This window comes from Zingiber officinale, chromosome 8A, assembly GCF_018446385.1.
Source record: "Zingiber officinale cultivar Zhangliang chromosome 8A, Zo_v1.1, whole genome shotgun sequence".
NCBI lineage: Eukaryota > Viridiplantae > Streptophyta > Magnoliopsida > Zingiberales > Zingiberaceae > Zingiber > Zingiber officinale.
Genome location: NC_056000.1, coordinates 88,592,276 through 88,612,654, shown reverse-complemented (window position 1 = coordinate 88,612,654; position 20,379 = coordinate 88,592,276). Strand labels below are relative to the sequence as shown.

The window sequence follows — 20,379 nt, the reverse complement described above, 5'->3', positions numbered from 1 at the left end:
TCAAAACCGAGTTGCATTGTTAGTAATAAATCAAAATCGGTACCGAAAAATACCTCCATGTGCTTCTTCCAGCTTGCAAAGTCCCCCTCGAATTTTGGCGGGTGGATGTTAGATCCGGCCATCTCGTTGCTTCGTTCGGCGGTTAGTCCTCCTGAAGCGTCTCGGCTCTGATACCACTTGTAGGACCGTTGGGCCGGCTAAAAGGGGGGTTGAATAGCCTGTAAAAAAAAACAACAAAGACCCTTCTCGAACTTTCAATAGAACACTTGCATAAAGTAAATTAGCAGTAAATAAAAAGTAGAAAGAAGAGGCTCACAACTTGACTTGGTTACAACCAAGGAGGTTGTTAATCCAAGGAATGAACGTGCACTAAAATATCTCCTTCAGGCGGAGAAGCCTCTTACAGTAGTGAGAGCACAAAAGACAGAAGCTAAACAAGAACAGAATCGCACAAGTGTTTGGAATGTAAATCTCTGAGTTGATTTGAAGCTTCTGGACCAAGGCTATATTTATAGCCTTGGTCGGGGCGCCTGGAAGGGTTCCGGGCGCCCTGGGGGGATAAATTTTATCCCCCAACGTTCAGATCGAGTTTTGACTTGATCTGGTCAAAATACTGGGTCCGGGCGCCCCGGGCTGCTCCGGGCGCCCCGGACTGTTCTGGGCGCCTCGGAGCCCAAAGTCAACCAACGTTGACTTTTTCATCCGGGGACCACTGCTCCGGTTTGGTTCAGCTCGGTCTGGGTCTTCTACTCTGGATCCGCTTGCTTGGGTGATCTCTGCTATCCGGAATAGGGCTCTCCCGAACCCAAGTTCCGGTCTTCTCGAGCGGGCTTCCCTCTGGCTTCTCGTCCCTCAGAATCGCTGCGTGTTTCCTTCTCGTCCGCCGGCGTACTCATCCGCAGTCTTCGTCCCTCGGACGCACCGCGTGCCGTCCATCTTGCTAGCTGCGTCTCTTGCTCCACGAGCAATCTTCCGCTTCGGCTTTCGTCCCTCGGAACCACCGCACGCTTCCTTCTCGTCCACCGATGTACTCTTCCGCAGCACCTCGTCCCTCGGATTGCCGTCCTTCACGCTAGCTACATCTTCCACTCAACTACCTGTGCTCCTAAGCTCCTGCACACTTAGACATAAGGTTAAATACACACAGGACCTAACTTAACTTGTTGATCACACCAAAACAACCTTGGGGTTCCAACAAAGGGAAGTAAGCCAATATTGACCGATATATACCTCAAGGGAGGTAGGCCGATATCGATCGATACATACCTCAAGGGAGGTAGGCCAATATCGACCGAGATATACCTTAGGGGAGGCAGGTCAATATCGACTGATATATACCTTAATGAAAGTAAGCTAATACCGATCGAGAAATACCTTGAGAAGAATAGGCCAATATCGGCCGGGATACATCTTAGGAAGGGTAAACCAATATCGGCCGGGTGTACACGTTTAAGATAAAAAGCCAGGATTATTTAAGGTGGCATATCTAAAATTAATTAAGTATACATGATCGCCTGGGAATGAAAAGATCTAAGGCTTTACAAAATTAGTAGTATATTACTGAACGATTGTTGAATGATAATAATAAACTGACCGAACAAGGTCTGGGTTTAATTTCGGTCAATATAAAACATAGTATAATATCAAGTTGTCTACAACACAATAAAGACAGGACGAACAGGTAGGGGTGATAAATATACTCCGATATAACTTATAAGATAGAGCAGGAGCAAATATTTCAGGAATACTCATAATTAATTTAATGAAGATATTTGTATGTGATTGTATAATAGGTTTACCTATTTGGCGGGAAGTGTGCTTCTAGAGTTTTCTGCAGGTACTAAATGACAAAAGAGGTACATTTGGGGTACAAAAAAGATTCTTTAAAAGTTATTTTATGCAAGTACAGGGCTTACGTCATCTCATAACAAATTCTAACAAACCGGGGTCCACTTCATGACTACGGAGGTTATATGAAGTGGTATAAAAAGGGGAATCCTCTTCGTTGGCCAGGTAAGTTCACATTGATGCTCACACTCACGACTCTAGTTTTCAACTACTGTTCATCTTCTTCTTCCTTTTTCCACACGAAGAGAGATCACTGACTTGAGCGTCGGAGGGTCTAGCTAGGGATTCCCACCCCGGTCTCAGGTCACTAACGATAGTGTTGGTTGGTCTTTTGTGCACAGGAAGCTTTGAAAGCTCCGGATCTCGATTTTCTTCAATAAGATTTCTCTCTCGTCATTAAAGCTTCGCATGAGGATGGCATTCTGTGACTTTATTCTCCCCAATCCACTTTGGGTTTCTCGGATCAATATTCAGTCAGGTATTAATCTTCATCAGCAGTAGGTTTTCTCCCCAACTTTCCATTTTGTCATGTTTCTCAGACAGGATCAAATTTGGCGCCGTCTGTGGGAACTTCACCTGAATCTGAGACTACAAGATGGAAGAGGCTGGAAAATCAAATCTACTCACTATTAGCCGCTAAGATCTAGATTTTCTCATTAATACTCATGTACAGAAAGCTTTGCAACAACAACGACAACAACATTAAGCTCATACTGGGGCTACTCTGCCGATAGCTCATAATCCGGCGATTTCGACTACTGAGCTCCGGAAGGGAAAGGAGCCAGAAGAAGAAGAACATGTATATTTCCCTCCAGCTACAGCTTCCCCGAATAGGCGTCCTCGAGCCTTCCTTCGTACTCCTTTGGAATAGGGAGGATGAAAGCCTATATTTCAGGAATCCTCTCGCGAAGCACCAGACAGAGAGAAGCGCAAAGTTAAGATGATAGCTTGCGATAGCTCGCCGGAAAGAATCATTTCTCCATTCTCCCAAAGTGTATTGGAGGATCCGCTTCCTAAGCGGTATCAAAATTTACAATTGGCGAGTACACTGGGACTACCGATCCAGAAGATCACTTGTTAAAATTTGAGAATGTAGCACTATTAAAATAATTTTCTGATGGAGTGAAGTGCCGGATGTTCCTCACAACACTCGGAGGAGCCGCGCAACGTTGGTTTAAGAGATTGCCGGAAAAATCTATCCGAAAGTTCAAGGACTTCAAGAAGGTTTTCCTACACCATTTCTCTAGCAACAAGAGGTACCATAAGACTTCCTGGAGTCTATTTTCAATTAAACAAGCATCTAAGGAGTCCATTAGAGCCTATATCAAAAGATTCAATCAGGTAGCTATCGATGTACCCAACGCTACTACTGAAATATTAGTAAGTGTTTTCTCTCAAGGTCTGAATGATAATGATTTCTTTAAAGATCTAGTAAGAAATCCTCCTGCCAATTTTGACTCCTTAATCGAGCGTGCCACTGAATTCATTAACATTGAAGAAGCTCAAGCTGCCCGCAGAAAAGAAGGCACTACTTCTTCTCCTACCCCTGTTAAGGAGAAGGCTCCTGCTCCTGTCCCTCCACCGAGAGGACCTCGAGTAGTTTATCCACCTCATCGTCATCCAGAATATCATCCACAAGCAGTACAATACGTGGAGATGCAACAAGAAGCACCAAGAAGGTGATGCATATACCATAAGACTAGCAGTCATCATACATAGGACTGTTTTGTTTTGAAAAATAAGAGAGCGAACAAGGATTGTTATCAAAGGCAAAACTATTATCGGCAACAATACCCTAGACAACAAAGTCTGCTCAAACTGGAATATCGCCCGGTCGAGCCTCAACAAGGCGCATTACCAAGTCCGGCCGGTACAACTCAGGTGCTTGAGAAGACTCAGCTTGAAGCCATGACAGTCCGGCAAGAAGAAAACAGGAGTAATGCCGCTCGAGGCAACATTAACATGATTGCAGGTGGGCCCACTGATGGAGATTCCAACAGGGCCAGAAAAGCACATGCACGAAGACTCGAGATCCATGATGTAGGATGCAGCATGGAAAGAGCAGCCGATCCAGAAATCAGTTTTGGGCCCAGAGACCTAGAGGGGGTAGAAATACCCCATGATGATGCATTAATAATTAAGGCTGTGATAGCCAATTATGCTATTTCTCGTACCTTCATAGATACTGGTAGTTTTGTGAATATTATCTTCAAGAAAGCTTTTGATCAGCTGCAGATTGACCCGAGTGAACTTCAACAGATGGTGACTCCTTTATATGGATTCACTGGTAATGAGGTATAACCGCTCGGTCAAATAAAATTGGCCATATCTTTGGGGGAGGAGCCCCTAATGAGGACCAGAAGATCTTACTTCATGGTGGTGGATGCTCCATCTGCCTATAACGAAATATTGGGTCGGCCGACCCTAAATGAGTTTAGGGTGGTTGTTTCTACTTTCTGTCAAAAAATTAAATTTTCCATTAATGATCAGTTCGGGAAAGTGCGGGGTGATCAGAAGACAACCCGTAAATGTTATGTAGAGATCGTCCGAACTGAAGCCAGCGCCGCTCGAAAAATCCAAAGAATGGAGGTTAATGCTATTCAAGAAAAGTCATCTGTTCTGGTTTATGAAGAAAAGGAAGAAGTCCAGATACAGACCGGTCGACCTGAAGCTACTACTTATGTCGCGGCCGATCTTGATCCTACATTGAAAGCCGAGCTGGTTCAGTGCTTGAAGAAAAACAATGATGTCTTTACCTGGACGCCCAAAGAAGTCATGGGTGTTTCCCCTTCAGTAATGGATCATCCTTTGCATGTTTTCCTAGATGCCCGGCCGGTCATGCAAAGAAAAAGAAATTTCAGTGTAGAACAAAATCAAATCATCAAGGAAGAAGTGATTAAACTCATGGAAGCTGGCTACATCAAGGAGGTACAGTTCCCTAGCTGGCTAGCTAATGTGGTCTTGGTCTCTAAGCCAGGAAACAAATGGCAGGCATGTATTGATTTCTGTGATCTCAACAAAGTTTGCCCGAAAGATTATTATCCGCTGCCCCGGATAGATCAATTAGTAGATTCTACATCTGGGTGTGAATACATTTCTATGCTGGATGCCTATCAGGGCTATTATCAGGTCCCCTTAGCTAAGGAGGACCAAGAAAAGGTCAGTTTCATAACATCTGAAAGTACTTATTGTTATAATATTATGCCCTTTGGACTAAAAAATACAGGAGCAACTTATCAGAGGCTTATGAATAAGGTCTTCCAGAAACAGATTGGAAGAAATATGGAAGTATATGTCGATGATATCTTAATTAAGTCTCTTCAAGCTATTGATCTATGCAGGGATGTAGAGGAGACTTGCAAGACATTGAGGCAATATGGGCTCAAGCTATACCCAGGCAAATGTTTATTTGGAGTAAAGGGTGAAAAGTTCCTGGGCTATATGGTGTCCAAGCGGGGAATAGAAGTCAACCCAAGCAAAGTCAAAGCTCTGTAAAACATGGAGCCACCACGCAACATGAGGGAAGCTCAAAGACTCACCAGCCGGATTATAGCCTTGTCTAGATTTAGACTATCTGTCCACCCTTCCTGTATTGGCTAAGCCTGTAGTAGGAGAGACCTTATGGGTATATCTCTCGGCCAATGAAAATACTGTAGGCTCTGTGTTAGTTAGATAGGAAGGGGAAGAGTAACACCCTGTGAATTTTTCTAGCTATTTATTAAAAGGAGCCGAGTGTAGATATACTACACTCGAAAAGTTGGCTTATGCATTAGTGTTGACTGCCCGGAGGTTGCACCCATATTTTTTAGCACACACAATTATTGTGTTGACCAACAATACTTTTGGGCGGGTATTGCTTAACCCGGAGGCATCGGGTCGATTGATCAAATGGACGACCGAACTTAGTGAGTATGACATACAATATCAACCTCGCTCGACCATCAAGGCACAAGCTCTAGCAGATTTCATTATAGAACTTCAAGGCCATGAAGAAGAAAATACTTGGAAAGTTTATGTGGATGGATCCTCAACCAGACAAGGTAGTGGAATTGGTGTTCTCCTTATATCTCCGAGGGAAGATAGACTTCAACTTTCTGTCAAGCTGAATTATAGAGCCACCAACAATGAGGTAGAATATGAAGCATTGATAGCCGGATTATAAGCCGCTCGGCATATAGGAGCAGCTGGAGTTCTCATCTATTCTAATTCTCAGTTAGCAGCCCAATAATTTGTTGGAGCAATCCCAATGGTCCACGGGACCATGTGTTTCGGTGTTTGGGCAAAGGGTTTAAGTTAGGATTACCCTCGTTATTTGATATGTGTACTTGAGTTGTGCAGGACTGCAGGTGACACATGTGACTCAGGTTGACGGCTTCGGGTCCGGTGAAGGATGGAGCATCCGAGGGACCGTGGACAAGGCAGCGAGGACAAGGGCCGAGGGAAGCGACTTCGAGGCATATGCGAAGGATGACATTGGGGACAAGCCGCGGGCTTGGATGCATCCGAGGGACGAGAGCCAAAGGAAGTAGGCTTGAAGGCAAGAGGTCAAAGCTGCAAAGAAAGCATCAAATGAGTCATAAGGGTGAGGGTACGAGTGCATGAGAGATTGTACTCGGAGTAAAATCCTAGTTTTAGGATTTTACTGCAGCGGCACTGTAGCAGTCACTGTAGCGCACTGCAGCAGTTACTGTAGCAGTCGACTGGTGCATGGACCAGTCGACTGATGCACTGTAGCAGAGAGCCGTTGAGATAGCCGTTGGGTTGGCACCAGTCGACTGGTGCATGGATCAGTCGACTGGTAACGGGCAAATTAGGATGCTGATTTGCTTCAAGCTCTATAAGAAGGAGCTTGGGATGGCCGGCCAACCTGACGAAATTAGACTTGGTTAAACCCTAATTAGTAGTCACCAAAGTGCTCAAGGTTCTCTTGTATCCAAGTGTTCTTGGTTGGAGTTGTGGTGAGGTTTCTCCACCCACAAGGAGGTTGAGCTAGCCGGAGTTTGCCGGGGACTAATCCACCGACGGATTGAGGGATCGTCCACCTTACGGACACGCCGTGGAGTAGGAGCAAGTTATCTCCGAACCACGTAAACGAACGTGTTAGCGGTTTGCATTTCCATTCTTGTATTTAGTGTTCAGCTTTCTATTTGTGTTTGTTTGTATTCCGCTGCGCTAACATCATAGGAAGCAAGGATTTGGGGGTGCCGTCTATCCAACCCCCCCTTCAAGCCGGCCGCAAGATCCTCCAACACAATTATCAGGTAACTTTGAAATTAATAATGATATGCTCAAGTTATATGCTGAGGCATTTGATAAATTGAAGTATCAGTTTCAAGAAGTAAATATACAAAAAGTTTCTCGATCCGAAAATGAAGTAGCCGATGAATTAGCTAAATTGGCCTCTGCTATAACACCATGGAATCTAGATCGGCCAGTGGAGCAAACTCTGTTAATATCTTGTATTGAAAGACAAGTTGACGCAGAAATACAAGGTGACTGGAAGGCACCAATCATATTATATTTGCAGCAGGCCATTCTTCCGAATGATGCAGAACAAGCAAGGATATTGAAGAGGAGGACTGCTCAGTATACTATGATAGGGGAGCAGTTATATAAAAGAGCTTTCTCTAGACCTTTGCTTAAGTGTATTGGCACAGAAGATGTATAATTTATCCTGCAAGAGGTTCATCAAGGCTCATGTGGCAGTCATATAGGAGGGAGATCCTTAGCTCACAGAATTTTACTAGCAGGATATTTCTGGCCTACTCTACATGAAGATGCTAACAAATTGGTAAGAACTTGTATTTCTTGTCAAAAACATCAGAATATTCCGCATCATCCTACGCAATTATTAAGAACGTCTATAGTCTCCTGCCCCTTTGATCAATGGGGCATGGATATAGTGGGTCCGTTTCCTATGACAACTACACAAAGAAGATTTTTGTTAGTAGCAGTGGATTATTTATTTAAATGGGTAGAAGCAGAACCACTTGCTCGGATTACTGAAGATGCAGTTATTAAATTCCTATGGAAAAATATCATATGCAGATTCGGTATTCCTCATAAATTAGTTTCTGATAATGGAAGGCAATTCCAAGGAGATAGAATCTTAGATTGGTGCAAAAGCTATAGTATTATTCAAGCGTTCACCTCTGTGGCATATCCACAGAGTAATGGTCAAGCAGAGGTAACCAACAGAAAAATTATAAGAGACTTAAAAACCAAACTAGATCATGTCGGAGGTAGCTGGGTAGATGAACTACCCAGTGTTCTTTGGGCATATCGCACTACACCCCGAGAAACTACAGGGATCACTCCTTTTCAACTAGTTTATGGGGGAGAAGCAGTAATTCCTATCGAGGTGGGAGTAGAATATGACAGAAAGAAGTTATATGATGAAGATAACGCTAGTCGACGACTCATGGAGCTGGATCTGATAGAGGAAATCATAAATAAAGCTGCAACTCGTCTCACATCATATCGACAACGAATGAGGTAAAATTATAACAGAAGAGTCATCCCAAGATTTTTCCAAGTGGGAGATCTAGTATGGAAACGTGTTAAGCCTATTGGGGATGTTAGTAAGTTAGCACCACAATGGGGAGGACCTTACAAGGTGATAGAAAAACTGGCATCAGGCTCATATTATCTGCAGGACACTGAAGGAAGGACTCTCAAGCGTCCCTGGAGTGCAAATCATTTACAGCCCTACCGAACTTAACAAGCTCATATCATTCAAGAATATGTCTGAGAGAACAAATTAAAATTACTTGAAGCGGTTTCCCTGCGAACAAATGACAAGTATGCTCATAGTTTATGTACTTTATTCAACTCGATAAATACAATTCAGGCCAAATATCGCGCAAGAAATAAATATGGTTCAAACAGCATGATGATTATTAGGCAAACATTTTTAATCTGTTCAAGCGACCGTCAACTGGGTGCTTTAAGGAAGAACCTACCAGGCTTCCTTAAGAAAATCTCAAAGACGTTAAACCATCACAAGGTTAGTGCAAGCATTTTAGTTTTGCATAAAGCACAGTCGATCGGGAAATCTCATGAAGTAACTCGGACGGATCTTCATGGGAGGAACCGGAGACTTTAAACTATCATAAAAGCACAGTCAATCGGGAAATCTCATGAAGTAACTCGGACGGGTCTTTATGGAAGGAACCGGAGACTTTAAACTATCATAAAAGCACAGTCGATCGGGAAATCACATGAAGTAACTCGGACGAGTCTTCATGGGAGGAACCAGAGACTTTAAACTATCATAAAAGCATAGTCGATAGGGAAATCTCATGAAGTAACTCGGACGAGTCTTCATGGGAGGAAACGGAGACTTTAAGCTATCATAAAAGCATAGTCGATCGAGAAATCTCATGAAGTAACTCGGACGGGTCTTCATGGGAGGAACCGGAGACTTTAAACTATCATAAAAGCATAGTTGATCGAGAAATCTCATGAAGTAACTCAGATGGGTCTTCATGGGAGGAACCGAAGACTTTAAACTATCATAAAAGCACAGTCGATCAGGAAATCTCATGAAGTAACTCGGACGGGTCTTCATGGGAGGAATCGGAGACTTTAAACTATCATAAAAGCATAGTCGATTGGGAAATCTCATGAAGTAACGCGGACGGGTCTTCATGGGAGGAACCGGAGACTTTAAACTATCATAAAAGCACAGTCGATCGGAAAATCTCATGAAGTAACTCGGACGGGTCTTCATGGGAGGAACCGAAGACTTTAAACTATCATAAAAGTATAGTCGATCGGGAAATCTCATGAAGTAACTCGGATGAGTCTTCATGGGAGGAATCAGAAACTTTAAACTATCATAAAAGCACAGTCGATCGGGAAATCTCATGAAGTAACTCGGACGGGTCTTCATGGGAGGAACCGGAGACTTTAAACTATCATAAAAGCACAGTCGATCGGGAAATCTCATGAAGTAACTCGGACGGGTCTTCATAGGAGGGACCGAAGACTTTAAACTATCTTAAAAGCATAGTCGATCAGGATTATATTATTGGTGGAAATTCAAAGTTGTGTGGATTTCTTCATAAAAATCACTCGGTATTACACCCCAGACCAAGATTCAAAGTTTGAGGGGGGGGGGATTCTGTATATATATAGGTATAATCTTTTAAAATTTCATTCCCTATCTAGAGTCCCGATCATATAAATCTCTTTATCTAAAATTACTCGGGATATTATACTCAACTAAAGCACAGAAATTCCATGAAGTTCTTCATATAAAATCGCTCGGAATTACATGTCCTTCTGAATATGAATGGAGTTTTGTACACGCCTGCCTAATTTAAGTTCAAGGAGGTTATGGGAAATTTTACTGCTCAAAATTATATGGTCCATGAAGATATTAACAATGGAGGAGTTTATCAAAACAAGATCTAATTCCGAAGAATAAGGAAAGAATTCTTGAACAAGATAGTACTTATTCTTAGTTCTCAGGAGCATTTCAAAGGAAGCAATGTCAAGCTAATACAAATTAGGAAAAATAGGTAAGTACCAAATTTCCTTTTAATATTGTAGCTAATTAATTACAGGTCTCTTAATTACAAGTCTTTTCATTACAAGTCTTCTAATTACAAGTCTTTTAATTACAAGTCTTTTTTAAATACATAACCATGCTTACTCAAAATGGCTCGTCAGATTTTCGGGTAATTCTTGGTTGAGTCTACGACAGTTTCCCTAGGTAGATAACCAACCTCCCTCAATTGTTGGAGAATCTCTGCCACAGAATGATTTCTCTTCGTTAATAAACATATTCGTTAACAAACGTCGGAGACCTTAGATAAGTTAGGTGTTTCTCTTCCCATCGGCTTTCCTCATGCTCCGTGTAACTTTGGAATTCAGTTTATAGTTTTGTATTTTGATCTTTGAGAGCGTCTCTCTCCAATTTAAGCTGCTCTCGTTCATTTTGGAGTGATGATAGCTCGACATCCTGAGCTTTTCTTTGTTCTTGCTCTTGTAGAATAGCAAAATCTTGTGAGGCTGAATCTTGAGCCTGCTCAGAAAGAAAGACATTATGAAACCTCTCCACTTTCTCTAAAACAATGCTTTTATGAGAAACATCTGAGAGGGCTTTGTCCTTCAAAGCAATTTCCATCTGGAGACTAGAATGTAATCGATCCACTCGTAATTCCAAAGTTCTCCTCTCAAGCTCTTTGTTTGCCAATAGCTGCTGCTGATGTTGCAGTTCCTTCTTCAAACTCTCTATTTGTTGAGTTTACGAGGCTATCTTCTCTCGTAATTGTGTGAGCTCAATGTGAGAAGGAGGAAGATTGGCTTTCAATGCCTCTACTTGAGCCTTTAACTTGCCATTTTCCCTTTCCAAGGCAATGACTAACTGGTCCAGATGAAGACTTGAGGCAAGGAACTAAAATAATAATACAATTAGTGAAAGTAATAAGAAGTTAACAATATATAATGAAAAATACTTACAGCAACAGCTTGGCGACTATGACTGTCAGGACGGCTAGAAATACTAATGCCTTTTAATAATTCTTGGCTATGCAGCCAAGATTCAGACAGTGGGCCTTACAGTTGTAAAAAACCGTAACCAGGAGGGTCCGAAGTTTGTCCAATTTGAGAGGGAAGACCCATAGCTTGTCTAAATAAAGGCGTGGAGGTAGAAGGAGAAGAGGGTCGTGTGGAAGAAGAAGGAAGAGAAATGAGGGGAGTAGTAGAACCGAGAATGATAGAGGATGAGCTAGAAGGGATGGAAGATGGTAGAGCAATCAAAGTTGATTCAGTTGTTGAGGCATGAATAGCTGATGGCCCTGGACTCGGAGAAGATCTCTTGCAAGGTGTTTGTTTTGCTCGTGGTCCAGAAGCCAGAGGAGGCAAGGCCAATGCAAAAGGCTGGGAGGATACAGAGGGGGTAACGACCATCTGAGAAGCAGAAGAAGCTGAAACAATAACAAAAGAGGAGAGGATGAGTAGAGCCGGTCTCATCATCCTAAGAGAAAGATTGGAGATAATGTGGGTAGGGGACATTGGTGTCTTACCTCTCTCAAAAGAAATAGGTGCAGGGACAACGGGGGTCTGCACAAAAGTACCAAAAGTATCGCGAAAAGGAACATCTTCAGTAAGCCGGGGCTTCTTGATTACGACCATGAAAGGTTGTTCTTCTTCCTCTTACATAGCAGCGATAACTTCCGCTGTTTGCTCTTCTTTAGATAATAAACCCAAAGTAGAGGAGGTGGAATCAGCTCGACGAGCTTGCAGTAATTGTTCTATAAATTTATTCAGAAAAGACTTGGTTATGGCCGAATTCTTGTACATGAAAGTGGGTAGAAGAGCATCAGCTGAAACATAAGAATTGGGCATCATTATAGAAGATGATTAGCAACCAACTGATAAACATAGTTTAGAATGTTTAGACATACCAAAAGAAACATCCAAGGGAGTGTCGATGTTACTTATCCCAAAGGGAAACATCAAGCCCTCCACAATCAAGGATGGTAAGCTGAATTTTGCCCCCTTTAGTTTGGATAAAGCGAAAGAGACAGAGGGATCATTGAGGAGATTGTCAGTACTAGGAACTGGAGGGAGGATCATATATCCAGTGGATAGGAAAAGGAGGAGAAGAAGGGAGACACATAAAGAAAAATTTGTGACGCCATTCCCCTTGAGGAGGAATTCGGTTGAATAAAACAGCCTTAGGGCGAGACTGAAATTTGAAGACACCGATATCTACTTGGCGCGGAATGAAGAAGTGGTGAAAAAGACGAGGGGATAGAGGAAAATCTAACAGTTTGGACACCCCAACAAAACCCATGAGGATAGAAAAAGACTGAGGAATAAATTGATTAAGGGGAATCTAAAAGTAGATACTAACATCAGAGAAAAAGGGATGAAGAGGGAATCGAAAACCTTATAAAACTTGGTCCCGAAAGATAGATATACACCCCAGAGGAGGAAGGTGTGGGCCATCCTGTGGGTAGGGCGAACTATATAGGAAGGAAAACTATAGCTCACTTGTAAATCCACTTCCTCTTGCTCTATAAGGTCAGAAGCACACGAAAGGAACCATGCAGGGGAAGAAGTGGCCATGACGAAATAACAGAAGGGAAGCAAACAAAGGAAGAGGTAAGGATAGTCAAAAAGAAGAAGATAGCATCTCAAACCTCCTTCTCTCTCCATCAGGGCCTTATACCCAAAAACCCTTAAACAGGGGAGGAAGAAGAACTGGAAAAAGGAAAAATCTGAAAGCATAGGGGTATATAAAATAATAATATCAATGGCAGTTCATGTAGAACTTAAGTATAAAAAAGAAGAAGTATGAATCCAATAAGGAAGAATACCAGGAATCATAACCGCCATAAAGAGGTAATGTCATCAAAGGATAGAATCGAATTCAAAAAGAAGGATGAATCCCAAGAAAAAGGTATTAAGTTTAGTAATCTTCCTCGGGAAACACGACCAAGTTTTTCTCGCTATATGTGATTCTTAAAGAATCAAAGAGGTATGGAGGAAATCGGTTGGGTACGAGGTTGATAAGATAATTTCAGATTATCTATTTGATTAAAACAACAAACCCGGAGAGCCATACTAGACCGGACGAGATTCAGTTAAGTATAAGGTATCGGTCGATATGTTCTAGCCTAATGGTATATCGACCAGGTATAATAAACCAATTGATATTGAAAATATTATATTATAAAGTACCATGTTATATCGAATGAGACTCGGTTAAAAACAAAGTACCGAACGATACTTGTGAGCATAAGTATGAATCGGTCGATTACGATAGATCGGCCGAGATGGGTGATATTATAATATATTGATTAAGGATTTATAATGGCAAGCCAGGCGGCATTCGCCATAATGAATCGGATGAAATTTAGTTAAGTATAATGCACCAGATGGTATTCATAGACACAAGTATAAATCGATCGGTTATAATAAACCGAACGATATTAATAGTATTACGACAGGCCGCACTAAATCGGACAGGACTTAGTTAACTACAAAGTACCGGACGATATTTGTAAGCACAAGTATGAATCGGCCGGTTATAATGGATTAGCCAAAATGGAGGATACTATGGTAAAGAGATTACTATAGTGGCAAGCCAGGCGACATTCGACATGCTTAGAGAAAATGAGTTACCACCACGAATAAAAAAGGAGCAAATTTAGTAATAAAGAGAGAAGTTTAACTTTGCACAGATAAGCCAGGTTGTCATAACAAATTCTAGTTAGCTTTACAATGAGCCAGATTCAGGTAAAGAGATTACTCTATAGTCAACTGAGGAAATAGATCAGCGGGCCTATTATCAAGGAACTTGCGTCGGTTCAAGAAGTTAGGAGGAGGATCACGAGATAAGAAGTCTTCTTCTCGCAATTGCTTCACCGCTCCTTCAGCTCCGACAGTATAGGCCGCCAAGATAGACTTTACAATGGGCCTGTTGAACTCGGGAGATTAGATCAAGACGATAGCTCGATCCTTGAAATGACCATCTTCACCAGCTTTGTAAACTACTAAAGCCGTCTGGGAAGGCTGCAACTCAGCTTCTTTGGTAGAGGCCTTGGTTTTAGCTGAATTTAGGGAGGTATTTAAGGAAGTTATTTCATCATCCTTCGGCTGTAGAGCCTTGAGTTTATTAGCCAACGCAGACTCATAATTAGATTTTAACTCGTTGATTTCAACAGTTTGCTTCTCTAATTTGGAAGTTAATTCCTTGTTAAGATCCGTAGCTGATTTAAATTGTGATTGAAGACTCTCAATTTGAGCTTCATATTGTTGCTTGGATTCTTCTGAAGTTCTAGCAGAAGACATATCAGCAACTTGCTGTTTCAGTTTCTTGTTCTCATTATATAAGTTGTGCATCAGCCGAGACAGGCCCATGTTGGCTATCCATCACTAAAAAAATATAATAAATGGTCATAAAATAGTCAAGGATAAATAATAAATAGGTATTAATAAACATACTTGGGTCTCCTTGTGAGAGAATTGATCAATTGTCTCAGGAGTAGTAAGTTCTCCAAAGAGAGGATGAATTTCCTCCCAAGCACTAGCAAAAGAACCTCCCAACAATATAGGGAGGACAGGAACAGTAGAAGAACCCATGGAGAAAGAAGAGGTGGGAATAGAAGGGGGAGCGAAAACTAGATAGGAAGAAAATGAAGAAGGTAAAGACCCAGATTCTGTAAAAGACAAGGGAAAAGTAAAATAAGTGCCACTAGGAGCACTAGTACCAGAAGAGGGCGAGTCAGAGAAAACAAGAGAAGAATAAAGGTTAGCCAAAGTAAGCTCATCAGAAGGGAGGTCAGTAGAAGCAAAATCTTCTGAGAGCAATTCTTCACCAGAAAGAATCAATCTCCTCTTGGGAGGAGGAGCTCTGGTAAGTTTGCGGCCGAGACGTTTGCTGGGAGCAACCTCAGCCAAGGACTTTTCCAAGCTTATGGGGAATGTAAGCTCGATAATGGGAAGGGAAGTAGTTGCCGGAGAAGCAACGACCACTGATGAAGAAGTAGCTGGCAAATAAACAGCAGGAATTTTAGCAGGTAGGTCCCCAGTAACCTCAGGAACCACTTGAGAGCTGGAGGTTTCCACCACAGGAATCGAAACCTCAGTCGAGGAAGGCTGATTAAGTGCGGCAAGGAGCTCTTGCTCTTTTGCACGCAGCTGAGCTTCCTCCAAACGTAGCTCCTCATCAATCAAAGCAGCATAGAACCCAGCCACTGCACAAAACAGTAGGAAGGGTTTTAGTTAGTAAAAATCAATAAGGAAAAAAGAAAAACTTTACCTAAAGAGCTTTGTGTATCAGGCTTGACAGGGCTTAGACCAAACAGATACAGAAGATCAACCCGCAGCCATCTAGGTATAGAAAGGCGGCGACATAGCAATTTTTCTCAATAGAGAGGAAAAGTAGGATGAAGGTGAAACTCCTTGACGTCGGGCAAGGGAGGTAAGGAAGATTTCCAGGCATGGGACCAAGGGATGGGTCCAGGAAACTTTAGAAAGAAGAAGCGAGATTTCCAAGCTTTGAGTGATGAAGGCATATCCTTAAAAAGGACCATCTTAGTTTGAGAGTGGAAAAGGAAAACGCCGGGCTCCGAACATTTTGGATAAGAAAACATGAAAAAATTTTAGGGAGTAGGAGGAATATCTAACAGGCGGAATAACATGTAAGTACCACACAAATAACGAAAGGCATTAGGTGCGAATTGTTGCAAGGGAATGTCGAAGTACTGACTCACATCAATTAGAAAAGGAGGAATGGGAAACCTCAAACCCCCTATCAATTGATCCCTGAAAAAAGTCACGCAATTATCGGGAGGATGATGAGGATGATCATCTGGCTTAGGGATCAAGATACTATATTTCCTAGGAATTTCATACTGATTGCGAATAGCAAGCCTAGCATTTTTGTCAAAAGAAGATGAAATTTGGACATACCAAGGGGCAATCGTTTCTTCAGCCATAGACAGAAGTAAAGGTTAGCAGAACAGCAAGTTACTTACTGGAGTCAAGAGAGGAGATCGCCGGAAAGCAGTGAGCGCGAGGATTGATCAAAGACTGTAACAAAAGAAGAACGCTAAGGCAAGGAAGAAAGGGACAAAGTCGACGAGAAGATAAAGGGTTTAGGGTTTAGAAGACACACAACCGTTGTTAGATCAACACACTTTTGTTTCAATAGACGCCGTGGATTATAGAAAAAGGGCAAATGCTAGTGTTACACAGAAAAAAGAAGACACGTGTCATATAATCATAAGTGGGCATTTATGTTGGATGCGACAAATCATATCACGTAGGGGTTAGTGAAGCCTCGTCACACGCCTCCAACATTCTCTTACCAGTGAAAAGCTAATCATGATCAACGAAATTCTGGAGAAAAGGGGCATGGTTTACTGTGCACAATAAAGAAGGATTGATTGAATTTGACAAAACCCGGATCGAGGACAATAATCGAAAAATGAGGAGAATCATTTAGGCATAAAGCATTGTTTGAATTAATGTTATTATAAAGCACAGACTAATATCGATCGAGATAACCTTGTTTGTTGTAGATAAATTAATATCGGCCAGGTGACATATTGAGAAAGGGAATACTATTATTCAAGTATTTTAAAAAAGTTGAAGAACCTGTCTATTCTCATAAATCAAAAAGATTCAAGAGAGTCACCTAATTTGATACAAAAAACCATTCAATTTTACATTTAAGATATGATCAAGTACATAACATTACATTTTCCTCTCAAAATGCTAAATCCTGGGATGCAGTACAGATTATTAATCTAAATTCTCAAAATACTTAGAAGATTTCAATCCCATCGGAGCCAATCTTGCCAAGGCGCAGAAGTGGAAATATTTTGCCTGGCACGAAGGAAGCTTGCCCGGGCAACAGAAGTGGCAATATTTTGCCTGGGACGAAGGAAACTATGAAGTAGAATGGTCCCATGAACAAGGAAGGGCAAATTTATTTATGCCCCGGTGGAAAGGTGACTGAAGAGCCCCTTTCCTGTTAGAGCCTTTGAGCTCTGCTTCCAGAGAGACCACTCTAGCCTGCAGGTAACATGGGCTACGCCTTCATCGTGACGCCCAGGGACTAGGCATTGGAACCTCCATGACTAGCGTTAACCCCTCTGAAACCCGTCGAGTTTGCAGAACAGTCGGGCTTTTGGCTTGAGATTCTAGATCTTGAGGAATTTTGTTGCCCAGGGCAGTTTTTGATAGTACTCAAAAGTGGGTGATCAACAGAAATGCCTCTAGCTCTCGGACTAGAAAGTTGATTGGATCCAAAACTTGGGCAAACTTATATATAGATCTCGCCTTGTCCAACAAGAATTGCCCCCAGAAAGGGGGATCTAAGGCCATACTCTCGATAAGAGGAAGTGAACAAGGAAGAAAAAGAACTAGGGTGAATGGAGAACGAACAAAGGGTAGTAACCCTATTTAAAGGATCAAAAGACTCACGAGATTACAATACTTGAGTTCACGGGATGACCATATCAGAGGATCATGAGGCCACTACAGTACCCATGGCAGAGTCACGGGTAAAGACAAGTAAAGAAACAAAAATAGACTTGTGTCTAGTCAGTCGGCTACACCTCCTTCGACTAAACTTGAAGGGAAGACTAGTGATATGGGTTAAGTTTAGCAGGTCTTTGGTGAAAAAGGGAAAGGAGATAGCAGAATTAAGAAGATAGATCAATATCGGCCGGGATATACCTTAAGAGAGGTAGGCCAATCCCGGCCAGATAATACCTTGATGAAGGAAGACCAATATCGATCGAGATATACAATTAAGAAGATAGATCAATATCGGCCGAGATATAACTTAAGGGAAGTAAGCCAATATTGACCGATATATACCTCAAGGGAGGTAGGCTGATATCGATCGATACATACCTCAAGGGAGGTAGGCCAATGTCGACCGAGATATACCTTAGGGGAGGCAGGTCAATATCGACCGATATATACCTTAATGAAAGTAAGCTAATATCGATCGAGAAATACCTTGAGAAGAATAGGCCAATATCGACCGGGATACATCTTAGGAAGGGTAAACCAATATCGGCCGGGTGTACACGTTTAAGATAAAAAGCCAGGATTGTTTAAGGTGGCATATCTAAAATTAATTAAGTATACATGATCGCCCAAGAATGAAAAGATCTAAGGCTTTACAGAATTGGTAGTATATTATTGAACGATTAGTTGAATGATAATAATAAACTGACCGAACAAGGTCTGGGTTTAATTTCGGTCAATATAAAACATAGTATAATACCAAGTTGTCTACAACACAATAAAGACAGGACGAACAAGTAGGGGTGATAAATATACTCCGATATAACTTATAAGATAGAGTAGGAGCAAATATTTCAAGAATACTCACAATTAATTTAATAAAGATATTTGTATGTGATTGTATAACAGGTTTACCTATTTGACGAGAAGTGTGCTTCTAGACTTTTCTGCAGGTACTAAACGATAAAAGAGGTACATCTGGGGTACAAAAAAGATTCCTTAAAAGTTATTTTATGCAAGTACAAGGATTACGACATCTCATAACAAATTCTAACAAACCGGGGTCCACTTCATGACTACGGAGGTTATATGAAATTGTATAAAAAGGGGAATCCTCTCCGTTGGCCAGGTAAGTTCACATTGATGCTCACACTCACGACTCTAGTTTTCAACTACTGTTCATCTTCTTCTTCCTTTTTCCACACGAAGAGAGATCACTGACTTGAGCGTCGGAGAGTCTAGCCAGGGATTCCCACCCGGGTCTGTAACGCCCCGCCCCTCCTGCTAAGGCCACAGGGGTTACTTTACCATACTTACGTACTAATTACAGCGGAAGTCTTATTCGTAAATTTTAAAACTTTTCTTTAGCTTTTAAATCACCATGACAAATCATCTAACATATAAACCACACAGCATACTTAACATATTTTTGAGACATGATACTCAAACACATAATAAAATGTCATGGAGTTATGAAGTAGTGACATAAAGCTAGGCAAAATTCTTATTTTTTTATGAAAGCAGGTCTTTCTTTTTCGTTAGCCAAATCACTGCCACACACATCCTTCTAGCCCCTCCTGCTGCTCCCCTAGTTCATCCATCCCTTGCCCTTATCTGTAGTACAAGAAAGTAAGCTGTGAGCACTCATGGCTCAGTAAGTTCCTTTTCTACTCACAAAAACCGTATAGCATATTACGAACACAAGTCATATCATATGGAGATAATTTCATCATATCCTGTAGCATATCATGGCATGATCATAACATAAACATAAGATATCATGGTATCACACAACATAAACATCATACATGTCATAAGCATCATCATAAATATCATGGCATCATCATGACATAAACATAAGGTATCATGGCATCACCTAAGGTATATGCAAGGCGAACTCTTAAACATGCATCATGAAAACATATGCAACATGTCTTTTAAAACTTATAACATACATACTTAAACATAATCTCAACATGATTAGGGCCCCGGCTTGTACCACATAAATAAATGCACGCGTCCTATGTAGGTCCAAGGTAGCAAGTCTTGAACCCTACAAGGCATACATACTAGGCCCGTTTCTTAGTCCATCGACCTAGGGGCACTTAGGAGCCCATCCCTAACGAGGCCTGTTTCTTAGTCCATCGACCCCGGGGCGCTTATGGAGCCCACCCTTGGTACAAGCCTTAAAAGTAAAGTAGCATGTCATAATAATATAATTCTTAGCATAACTTTCATGTCATATTCGTCTCATGAAGAGTGCTCTGGATCCCACTTGTAGGGAGGCAACTCTTAGGCATACTTAAAGCATGTGAAATTGAGCACATAGCATATCATAAATTTGGGCACACAGCATATCATGATCACATGCATAATTAAGCCCACAGCACATCATGAATTTGAGCACACAGCATATCATGATCATAAGCATATTTAAGCACACATCATATCATGATCATAAGCATAATTAAGCACACAGCAAATCATAAATTTGAGCACACAGCATATCATGAATTTGAGCACACA

General features: G+C 41.6%; 1 protein-coding gene across 1 annotated transcript; it reads right to left on the bottom strand.

The window, feature by feature from the left end:
* Window positions 1-14,301: 14,301 nt before the first annotated feature.
* LOC122011045 (cell wall protein TIR4-like) lies at window positions 14,302-15,811 on the bottom strand. Its single transcript, XM_042567488.1, has 3 exons — window positions 15,679-15,811; window positions 14,812-15,563; window positions 14,302-14,670 (listed from the first exon to the last, which is right to left on the bottom strand). The coding sequence occupies exons 1-3, from the start codon at window positions 15,809-15,811 to the stop codon at window positions 14,302-14,304; spliced, it is 1,254 nt and encodes a 417-aa protein (XP_042423422.1).
* Window positions 15,812-20,379: the final 4,568 nt, after the last annotated feature.